This window comes from Gigantopelta aegis, chromosome 14 (genome assembly GCF_016097555.1).
Source record: "Gigantopelta aegis isolate Gae_Host chromosome 14, Gae_host_genome, whole genome shotgun sequence".
Taxonomy (NCBI): domain Eukaryota; kingdom Metazoa; phylum Mollusca; class Gastropoda; order Neomphalida; family Peltospiridae; genus Gigantopelta; species Gigantopelta aegis.
The window spans coordinates 25,827,614-25,840,112 of NC_054712.1; the positions used below are offsets into that span (position 1 = coordinate 25,827,614).

At 38.2% G+C, this 12,499-nt stretch overlaps 1 protein-coding gene across 1 annotated transcript; it reads left to right on the forward strand.

Moving 5' to 3' along the window:
• The first annotated feature begins 238 nt into the window (after positions 1-238).
• Positions 239-3,650, forward strand: LOC121389156. The gene is made up of 2 exons (XM_041520765.1): positions 239-338; positions 3,316-3,650. The coding sequence occupies exons 1-2, from the start codon at positions 239-241 to the stop codon at positions 3,648-3,650; spliced, it is 435 nt and encodes a 144-aa protein (XP_041376699.1).
• Positions 3,651-12,499: the final 8,849 nt, after the last annotated feature.

Here is a 12,499-nt window from a genome sequence, read left to right on the forward strand (position 1 = left end):
AAGGGCCGGTTACAATTGTCACCTTTATCACGAACCTTACACACTGTATGCGGGGTGGGGTGGGGGGGGGGGGGGGGGGTGTTAATATAATGTACGCTTTTATTTTTAAAATAATAATAATAATAATAATAATAATAATAAATTGATATAAAAGTAATTTTTTAATTTTCACTTTTAGGTAAGAGGAGTGGCTACTAAAAGCGATTAGACCTATAATTTATAGTTCGCTCGTGAACGTATGCCAAATGATCTCTCGGGGAATATAGCAGAGGTCGTTTCCCTGGTGGATTTCGTGTCGTCACTGTCCTTAAAGTTAATGGTGTGTAACACATTCATGTGTACTTCTTTTGTGACGTATTTGGTCTCTGACGTGTTCTGCTGTGATATAATTATTATGTATTATGTGTTGTGTTAAAGCTATACTAGTCGCAAGAAGTTAAGGGCTACATTAATCCTGCATCTGGAGCGAGGTCGCCCATTCGCTCTGTTTGTGGTACAGAAACTCTGTTGCAGCCGATGGATGACGGAATTGCTCACTTGAAGGTGTCTCGCTACTTGTCTCATGATTATGACATCATACCAGGGCTTAGCCACAGTCCAGAACTATCAGTTTTCGTCTTGGTGCCATAGTTATCCAAAACCAGATTGTAAAGAAATGTATACCCTGCCCATCATATAACACTCTGAGACAAGAAACCATGCGACGTCCCTTCTACGGACAGCAGACTTCCTGATGAGCACAGGACTAGAAGTCTGAGGTCTCACTACACAGATCACTTCCGGGTGAGAGTTCACTGATCACGGTCCACTATAGTTCCCAATTGTGACACATGTTATGGTTCACATATTCACTTCTAGGAAATGGTGAAGAATTAAAACAATATGTATGTTTAATGGCAAGCCTTCTGGCTGTATTTTGCCCATGTTATTTTGTAATATTGTGCATCGACCTTTTGGGACATGGATGTATAGCGTAAGAGACGGCCGGGGTGAATCGGGTAATGAACCACCTTTTCGGACCGGTAGTATAGCCAGATGCGGTTATATAGCAAAAAACAGACGGAAATGTTCTCAATTTTGGAGTGAAAATAAATGCTTATATAATGTATGTTCGCAATGGTGTATGTTGTTAGTGCCAACGAGAACCCGTTCTATTGGCAATCTTCGTTTGAAGTTGGGCAATTTAACATGGATTTCAATGGCAGCTGACATCTGTGTAGTGAGACCTGAGCATGGCTTTGGAATTGCAGAAGAAGAATACCCTCCCAACCCTAATAAGACATGAAAAGGAATTTTATGTGCACCATGTTTTTTGTTTTTTCAGGAAGGTGCATTGTTTGACCAAAAAAAACACAAAAAAAGTTAAACAATTTTAGATTTTGTTTGTACATTTACCACACGCTTTCTACCGGAAACCAAACAAGTTGTAAGTAGAAGGCTGGTGTACATACAAGTTGCAATGATTTAACCACGTCTGTAACCTACTTTTTATTATCTGTCGCTACCTCTAATTGTTTTTTGAAAAAAAGTAAGATCAAATTTGATACTGGCTCTTACGTTGTGATTAGTATACATGGTTCCCTTGTAAGGTATCCCTGTCTAATATTCTTTCTTTTGTCGTATGAAAATTGAAATCTATTTCTGAGATTAGAATCACTTACAAATTCACCTGGCATTTAACAACATACATTTTCACTTTCTTAACCTGAAAATGTGTTAATGCACATGTTCGTAATCAGTTCGCAATATATACGCATCGTGAACATTCACCTGGATGTGACCATTCACGAAAACGTAAAAAAACAACCCCACCCCAACAACAAACAAGCAAACATACGCTATCATCTAAAATAAAACCCTGAAAAATAACAACAACCAAACACAGTGTGATAAATGTATTAAAAAAAACCCTACACCCTAACGAACAACCACCAAACAAATAGAGAACACAAACATCACCAAAAGTCTGGTGTGCACCAGCAGGATTTAGCGAATGTATTTCATAATTAATTCTGACAAAAAAAAGTGAGGAAAGAAAAAGCTAGTTTGAAAACCGCATGACTTGTAGATATACCGCCATATTAACGGTTCGGTAAGACGGTTATATGATATTTGAACTTGGCTACAGATGCTCTGAACAAATTCGACAAATTGTTTACATGTCTAATTTTCTGGGTCCAGATTAAACCCTGATATAGTACAAGAACACACTGGGAGTACAGAAATTAATGCTTTAAGCAAGACCGTACAAGCTTCAACGAAAAGTACTGTTCGGAGTTTTCGAAAAATAGTACTTTTAAGATGAATTTCATTGTACCTTTTGTAATTTTATTCTTAAAAAAAAAAAAAAAACCCAGAAGAAAAACATTATTACATCATTGTACAGCGCTTACGTTTTGGCGATACTCTCCAATGGTTTGTAAGAATGTACGTGTCAAGATATGTTTTGAATACCTCGTGTACATTTACTAAGAATTGGCTACAAGTGATATCTGATTGAATATGAATATAATTAAATACCATTGTGTTTGTATTCGTGTTTACAATGTTGAACGCAATATCTTGTAGGTTCTTAACTTGGGAGTTGTTTTTAACTATTTATTTACTCCGTACAAATACTATCTAATTGTGCTGGGGTGTCGTTAAACATTCAGCCATTCCATATAAATATAAATAATTAGTTAATGATATACGCCACTGTTTTTATTCTATAGATTATATATGCTTAATAAAATTAATTGAATATTTGATTATAAAATATGCATATTAAATACCTTTGTGTTTGTATTTGTGTATACAATGTTGAACGTAATATCTTGTAGATTCTTAACTTGAGAGTTGTTTTTACTTTATTTGTTTATTACGTACAAATATCCAATAGCCGATGTATTGTTGCGCTGAGGTGTCGTTAAACATCCATCCATTCCGTATAAATATAAATACTTAATGATATAAGCCACTGTTTTTATTCTATTGATTATATATGTTTAATAAAATCAATTGAAACCCATTTAGTACATTGTTGAGGTGTTTTCGGATCGACTGTCCATGCGATATGTTTATTACTAACATAACCTTTTTGAAGACTAACATTACATATAAAGTATTTTATTTCCCACACTGTCTCACTCTATGTCGCTCCATGTGTCTGTCTCGTTCTCCCCCCTCCGTGTGTGTGTGTGTGTGTGTGTGTGTGTGTGTGTGTATCCGTGTGTGCGTGTGTTATTTTTTTAGTGGATAAGTGAAAACGTTTCTCATGAAACCCATCCACCCAAATACACACGCACACAATTTTCCTGTAATTCCTTTTCACAGATGTCAAAAGGATTCTGAATATCTTCTGGCCTAACATCATAACCAACGAAGAACTCCATAAACAAACCTCCACACAGTCATTGGTATCGGAGATCAAGTGCCGAAGATGGCGCTGGATTAGCCATGTTATCAGAATGCCTCAAACAGCCCTACCAAGAATGGCACTCCGATGGTCCCCTCCTGGAAAAAGGAAACGAGGAAGACCGAAAGAAACATGGAGGAGGACAGTAGAGAAGGAAATTCGAGAGGGCAGTCTGAGCTGGGGGCTGCTGAAGAAGCTGGCAAAAGACGAGCAGCAGTGGCGATCTCTGGTTACAGCCTTATGTGCTTCTTAGCACGAAGGGGATTAAGTAAGTAAGATGTCAAAAGATGCCAGTTGCTGGGATATATATATATGTGTGTGTATATGGGGCGATTACTTGACAAAAGTAATCGATTATATATATATACTAAAAGGCAGACGTTATTGTGACATGGATTGTTTGGAGTAATAAATTTGTGAATGGATTTATAGATGTAAACCAGAGAAAATGTGTATGAAACAGCCCGAAGAAATGTAACCAAGCAGTTGTTGCAGCGAGTAAATGCTTTGTGCAAAACACTTGGAATATTCAAGAGAAATCCTGTCCAGTGTTCACCATAAAAGGCCAGACATTCAGTGGCAAATCATTGCCACTCTGTGCAGCCTTCAGAAGTCCAGAAGTAAGAAAAACACCATTAGTGAACTGTTTGATGCAATTTCGGCATGCCACGCCTCAGTGAAAATGACAGCTGACGAGTCATAGGGATGCTTGAATCTGGGACCTCGCAGCGTGACGTCGCACGTCAATTCAACGTCCACAGAAACACCATATGATACTTATGGCAACGATATCAACAAAACAACCAGGTCAGGTACCGTCCCCGTAGCGGCCGACCACCCGTGACAACACCTCGCCAAGACACATGGATCCGAACCACGCATCTGAGAAATGGCATTCCTAGGAACTTTCTCCAGCGTTTAGTGGCCTCAATGAGACGACAATGCCAGGCCTGTATCAATGCTCAAGGTGGACACACTCGTTACTGACTGTGTGGACTTCGCTCTGGACCCCCTCTAGTGATGTGGCTCATTTGCATATGGCAGGTGCACCCTTTTCATGGACTATTGCTCGTTCCCATATCTTCGGACATATCTCTTTCCATGTTATAACGTTTCATACACGGCAGTAAAAACTTATCATCAATTATCTTTGTATTTTGTGTGTCACAATAACTTTGACATTTAGTATATATATATATATATTGGTTTATATATACATGTACATGTGTATATATTAATTCCTCTTTTCTACAGGGGGAATGCACAATCGTCTTATGTGGGAGGGCCAGTGACCCATACATACACCCTGCCAACCCAACTCCACCCCGTATTATAGGTCCAGCGCCAGCCTGGATAAAGGCCACTAGACAAACTTGATACTGTTCTGTAAACAAGATAAAAGTACACGTACACTGCTTGTAGTATTATCATTGTGTCTGTGACCGGAAATATTAATTGATACACGTGTTGGCTACTCGCGTCCTTCAAATGACCTTATTTACTGACACGTACACCTAAGGGCCGTTCAAAAAGGTATACCGGGTGAGGGCTATCAAATACCCGTATCATTTTAATAAATGATTACACTTTTTTTTTATTACAGCAGAAATGTGAGTTTGACGGGGTTGGGAGGTTATCAGTCTGATAACCACACTCTCCACACGTCAGAGAATTTACTTTAAAAAAATGTTTTGTGAATCAATATTTTGGTTATAATACTTTCTCTAAATAATGGAACAGTGAGTCAAGATGAAGTGTTCTGATAATAAACATAAAACTACTTCACGAAGGATGATATTTCTTCTACAACAACCCCAATCCCTACGACTTAAAACATTTTCCAGCACAAAGATTATATCTTTAAGGGCAGATTCTGCTGACACGTATATTTTTTTTGTTTTGTTTCTTTTTATTATTGTTTTGTTTGTTTTAACTATTTCTCGGTGCAACCAGTGCATCACGACTAGTGTATCAAAGGCCGCGGTACGTACTATCCAGTCTTTGAGATGGTGTACATAAAAGATCCCTTTCTACTATATATCAAAATTACAAAATGTTTGACATCCAGTAGCCGATGATTAATAAATCATTGTGCTCTAGTGGTGTCGTTAAACAAACAAAATTTAACTTTTTGTTTGTTTTGAGTTATGAGTGCTTGAGCAAGTTAAATGTTTTGTTTCTATACATGCGTTAGGTTTCTTTAACCTTCGTGTTATTGTATGCTACAGGCTTATACTGCGGAAATCATTGAATCTTTTAAAACGTTCAAGGCAAATCCTTCTGCACCGCCCCCACCTGTAAAATAACACCCCTTTCACCTTTACACTACCGTCATTATGCGTCATATCCCTGCTACCGTGTCACCTTGATAGCAAAGTCAATTGAAAATATTCTGTTCAAGTGTTTATAACCGATCCATAAATTCACGAAAAAGTCCACTCAATAGACGTTAGAGATTAAGTGTGGTTTCCTTGATAAAATTGACAGAAAAGTCCAGTCTTTTGAGTTAGGCATTATCAGGCATTATCATTTTATTTTTTCCAAGTAATTTATTTGGCGGTTACTTCGTACATTTGTCTAGCCGTGTCACCGTATGTACATTATATATAAAGGCAGGAAATTATGCAGTTGGGGAGGGTCTAGACTGGGGGGGGGGGGGGGGGGGGGGGGGGACCCAGACACCGCGAGAGCGAAACAACACCAGGTGGGAGTGTTTTTTCAAATATTAACAGTCTTCAGGAACAGTGAATGTAAGTGTACATTGGGGGTGGGGTGTGTGTGTGTGTGTGTGTGTGTGTGTGTGTGTGTGTGTGTGTGTGTGTGTGTGATCGAGTGACTGAGATGTCCTGCAAAGCAAGTTCCTAGTAAAATGTCATCATAACAGCTGCTGGTAAATGCAACACTTTTAAATGCATTTTTCACGTGTATACACTCTTCAAAAAAAGTAGGGGAACTCTAATAAGAATTTACAATTGCCAAAATTGTAAGGTATATTAGCTGTGGGGAATGGTTATATGATAATAGTGAATTAATTGGACAAACATTACAACCGGTAGTTCAGTATTACAGTAGGTTTTATGACCACCAAAGATCTTAAAGGACGACTGGGGTCAGAAGTGAAATTTGAAAGTTGACGTTTTTTTTATCAGTAAATCGTAAATTCAAACAGCGAAAATGACTAAAAACAAAACAATAACAAATGTATGATCAACAGAATGAAAAAGATTGACAGAAATAATGTTACACAGTGATTAATGGACCTTCCTGGAAATTGTCAAAATCGAGAGTGACACCCCACTCACGTGTACGGGGCAACTGCGTGATGCATGTGCAAACTATGGAATGTGTTTCGGTGTGTTGATAAACAGACCTGAACGTTCTTTACTAGGATGTCTGTGGTCTAATAGTTGATATTAAAGGGACATTCCTGAGTTTGCTGCATTGTAAGATGTTTCCGACTATTACAATATTTCTACGATTAAACTTACATATTAAATATATTTTCTTGTTTAGAAAGAAAGAAATGTTTTATTTAACGACGCACTCAACACATTTTATTTACGGTTACATGGCGTCAGACATATGGTTAAGGACCACACAGATTTTGAGAGGAAACCCGCTGTCGCCACTACATGGGCTACTCTTTCCGATTAGCAGCAAGGGATCTTTATTTGCGCTTCCCACAGGCAGGATAGCACAAACCATGGCCTTTGTTGAACCAGTTATGGATCACTGTGTGTCGGTGCCAGTGGTTTACACCTACCCATTGAGCCTTGCGGAGCACTCACTCAGGGTTTGGAGTCGGTATCTGGATTAAAAATCCCATGCCTCGACTGGGATCCGAACCCAGTACCTACCAGCCTGTAGACCAATGGCCTAACCACGACGCCACCGAGTCCGGTTTTCTTGTTTAGAATATCAGTGTTTGTGTATTCAATGTGTTTTTGGTCATCTTAATATTTGTAAGAAGCCCAGACTGGATTTTGTCTTCAAATAATTTCGTACGTACGAAAAAAAAATATTTACGAAATAAAATGAAATTTAACCTCATACAAATATTAGAACAATCAGAAACACGTTTAATATACAGCCACTAATATGTTATGCATAAAAAATATATTTGATATGTAATTACAATCGTTAAAAAGTCTCTGTTAGTCGATAACATCTTAAAAATTGCAGCAAACTCAGGAATGTCCCTTTAATATTTCAGGTTCCCCTACTGTTTTTTGAAGAGTATATATATATAAACACGACAGGTCATATACAAATTGTTGGATCAAATAAAATGATTACTTACAAGTAGCTGTACAAGCCAATCAAGTAATTCGTTACAATTACAATCGCAAACATGTATATTAGTTTTTAAAAAATCGATTATTCATTATTTTAAAGTGATTGTAGGACTTTACATTTAAAACTGGCTGAACTAGTATGACTCTCTTTATAACGAGTTTACGTCAGTTCTAGAAGGGTTTGGAAAATTCTAAAAAAGAAAAAAAAGAAGAAAACAAAATAGAAGAAGATATCCTAAAATTCAATAGAAAAATGGCAAATCACAAATTCTAAAAATTACAACATCAATATTCACAACTTTCAAAATCACTCCCATATCACTGTGATTGAATCTAGAGGAGTTGTTTATCACTCTCGTGATAAGTCTGTTCTCCCAGAAGGTGAGCCTATCATGCACATGAGTGGCAAGCGCCAAACGACCAGCTTGTTCCTGTGGTATTATGCTCCAAAGACAAAGAAAACCAAACATTCGAAAATGGATTATTTCATTGGGTTTGGTGATAGTTATTTCATATATTTTATTGTTCTTAACTATTAAATCAAAATGTGTTTTTAAATGATTTTATTTTGTCTACTATTTGGGGTTTTTAGTAGTGTATCATAATCAGCTAGTTGGGATCGATCCCAATCGGCTATTTCTCGCTCCAGCCAGTGCACCACGACTGGTAGATCAAAGACCGTGATATGTGCTATCCTGTTTATGGGATGGTGCATATAAAAGATCCGTGGCTGCTAATTGAAAAGAGTAGCCCATGAAGTGGCCACAGCGGGTTTTCTCCCTCAATATCTGTGTGGTCCTTAACCATATGTCCGACACCATATAACTGTAAATAAAAAGTGTTGAATGCGTCGTTATGTAAAACATTTCATTAATCAGCTAGAGGCCTCTAAAACTGAAGATGACCATGCGAGCCTATCTGTAACATCTATCAAGCCACAAACTATTATGGTCAAGTTTAGGTTTATATTTTAAAATATTTAAAATTATTTTTGGAGAAGATTTTTAGTAGTAGTTGTAGTAGTAGTAGTATAGTAGTAGTAGCTCATTAAAATAAACCTCGAACATAACGTCGCGTTATGCCAGATTTATTTTAATGAACTGCAGCAGCAGCAGCAGCAGTAACAGTAGCAGTTAGTCCAGGTGTAGGTGGAGGGGGTGTCACCTGAAAGGGGAATTTATGGGACTACTATTTTTGTTTAGCTGACACCTTCCTGTAGTATGATCTGCCTGTTGATAGCACCAACTCTGGGGCAAAATACTAGTTTGACCCCGTTCTTTGATGTTACCTGGCCTATTTTACGACTTTAGTTTTCGCTATCGATGTGAAGGTTTATAGGCATTTACTCCATCTCCAAATAAGTTATATTAATAACCTTGGTACCATTGGATAGCTGGATCCAATAGCTTTCCAACGAATATAAACATTGAATCAACAATGCATGGCGTATATACGAATACACTCGAAAAGAAACCCTACCCTTCAATTGTTTGGCATTTTTTTTTTGAAAACATCACATTTCGAATGATATAATTATAAAAGTTTGGTGTCTTTTTCAATAATTTTATGTTTATTACCAAGGCAATTATGTTAGCAATAAAATGCATATACATGTATAGTGTGGAAATATCTTTGATTTTAGAACGCCATTTACATTTTTAAAAAAACCTAAAGTATACCTCTAATCTCAGAATTTGGTTATTTGGACACTCTGTGAAGTATGTAGCCATATATTTTCATTAAAACCAAAGCAAAGATTTGCTAAAGTGGTCTCAGATACACTGCAGATATATAGCTATCAAAACCAGGGGAGGTTACACAATTTCAGATTAGAGGGGTGGGTGGCGGGGGGCGGGGTGGTGGTTATAGATAATTATTGGGGTGGGGGGGGGCTAAACTACAAAAAAAACCTCATTAACATTTACGTTTTAGAGGTGAGTCCCCATATACCACCCCAAAAAGGTGTCACAAAGGGACTAACACAGAGAGGTCCTAACACTGTTCTGTTTCAGCCACATGAAAAAAATATGTATAATTTTAGCTGCAAATGTTTCAGTGGAAAAACTTGGCATTTGTAACTCAGTTCATTTTTCGTTAAATCACTCATGGCTCAGTATGATTTAGATGTATTCATCATCATCCGAGTAGTCGATTATATCATCTTGTGATTCTTCTGTATCTAGTGCAGCACAATCAGATTCCTCACCTTCACAACAGAGAAATGACATTATGTCATCCGGGAAAGGAGTTTTTGTCTACTGAATAGACATGTCGTCTGTCCAACCATACAACGTTGGGTTTGAAGCATCGAAATCTGCAACAGACGATAATCTCCATATGCGGCACACATAGTTGGCTCTCTGGATGTGTAAGGTTAAGCTCTCCTTGCAGGGTGGTAACAGAGACAGGTCAACTATTCGTCCGTCTTTGTTGTATTTTCCCCAGAATATTTGGTGTCGTGATGTATTGACACTCTCGATGCGCTTTCTATCATATAACTTGCAAACATAGTCTTCCAATATGCCCAATATTCTGTCATCCAAATTCCAGTCACTTCCAAGCTCAGCAAAAGATTCAATGTACTTGGTATCCTTTTGTAGGAGTGTGAAGCACATCTTCTTTCCTTTTCGAAAAAAGGCAGATACATAATCATTTCCTGTGAATGAGTGTAGTCCAATCAAAGCCTTCTTGACAGGAACAGACAGTTAACAGCTGGATATATTATATATCTTTCTGCTGTTGCCATGGCCATTATCCAGGTATATGCCATATTTAGCATCATGAGACAGTGCCAGTAGAATAATTGGTATGTCAGTGTCTCCAGATGGTGATCGGATAATTCGGAATGTTTTCAAATTATTTTTAAATCACTGGCAGGATTCTGCAAGTAAGGTTTTGATTGGTGGACATGAGCTCCAACTGGCTGGTGTTAGATCCACATGTAATAGTGGAGCTAATTTTAATTAGATTGATATCTGCATGGCCAATTATTCAAACGTCTATGGAATTTGCGTAATAGCTCTCAACGTTGCCATCAAGTCACTGGTATAAGCAGAGACAGATTCCTTTGCTGGCAGTTTGGCTGGGTCCAAAACCTGGCAGTTCTCACTGAAGATATCTTGTAGCTTACTTTTCATTGTTGTACTTCTTGTTCCATCTGGATGTGTCAAACACAGAGAAACAGGACCAAGACAGTAGAATAAAACTTAGTCGATGTCCACCAGAGCGTTGCACTTAATTGATTAAACTTAACACGTCAAGGTCAGTGCTGAAAGGATTGATAAATTCGTTGACCAGGACATTCAGTATTGCTTGCACCCACTGTTCCAATTTGTTAATTTCAGATGGCCTGCATGTCTTTTGGGGATTCTCTGATGAACTTTGAAGGACAGTTATTTTCAACAGAGCATCTTTAAAATTGGCAAGGTGTGGACGATTTAACATCGATTTCTTATAGGCCCCTTGGTTACTATTTTATTCTGCCTGGAACTTTTGCACTTTGATTGTAAGTTTGCTCCCCAGCTTGATCAATGGCTTGTCGATAAGGCTATTCAGTTTGTCATCAGGAGCACCTGTTGCAACCGAAATTGAAGAAAGTCTCACTAGTTTGATGGACTGAGGAAAATGACTAGATGAAACCTTTGCCAAAGATAGGTTAGAAGAAACCAAAACCAAGTTCTTCATGCCAATTGTAAAAGCACCTATTTGAACATTCAAGGATGCAAACAAAAGGGTGAAGCTATGTGTTAAAGGCAAAGTTAAAGAACTGACAATTGAAAGAGACATTCTGGGTAGACTTGTGGCGCTTTCAAATAAGCACAACGCTCCGGTGGACACAAACAAAGTTTTGTCCTACTGTCTTGGTCCTATTCCTCGGTGTTTGGCACACCCAGATGGAACAAGAAGAACAACAATAAAAACGTAAGCTACTAGCTATCTTCAGTGAGACCTGCCAAGTTTTGGACCCAGCCAAACTGCCAGCAAAAGAATCTGTCTCTGCTTATACAAATGTATCATTGACCTGATGGCAACAATGAGGGCTATTACGCAAATTCCCGAAATTTTTTAATAATTGTCCATGAAGATATCCAACCTTCTTCCTGTTGGATACAAGAGAATTGGCATTGTTGTTGATACATACAGAGGCAAGTCCATCAAGGAGACAGAAAGAAGTCACAGGGGATGTAGTGACCATTACATCATTAAAGGCCCAAAGACGAAAGTACCAAGAAACTTCAGTCATTTCCTTTCCATCGGCTCGAACAAGGAACGACTGATTGATCTGATCATGCAGGTTTGGGGAGATAATTGTTCTCGATTGGTGGATGATCAAACTATTTACTTCTCTAAGACTGACAACTGTTACCTGGTCACAAACGAAGCTGATTTAACGAGTTACAAATGCCAAGTTTTGCCACTGAAACATTTGCAGCTAAAATTATACATATTGTTTTCATGTGGCTGAAACAGAACAGTGTTAGGACCTCTCTGCGTTAATCCCTTTGTGACACCTTTTTGTGGTGGTATATGGGGACTCACCTCTAAAACCTAAATGTTACTGAGTCTTTTTGTAGTTTAGCCCCCCCCCCCCCAAATAATTATATCTAACCACCACCCCGCCCCCCTCCCCCCCCCCCCGCCACTCACGCCTCGAATCTGAAATTGTGTAACCTCCCCTTGTTTTGATAGCTATATATCTGCAGTGCATCTGAGACCACTTTAGCAAATCTTTGCTTTGGTTTTAATGAAAATATATGGCTACATACTTCACAGTGTCCAAATAACCCAATTCTAAGATGAGGGGTAT

Coding starts and splice junctions, on each gene's coding strand:
- LOC121389156 (XM_041520765.1), top strand. CDS start 239: ATGCCAAATGATCTCTCGGGGAATATAGCAGAGGTCGTTTCCCTGGTG. Junction 339..3,315: donor GGTGTGTAACACATTCATGT/GTACTTCTTTTG, acceptor TCCTTTTCACAG/ATGTCAAAAGGATTCTGAAT.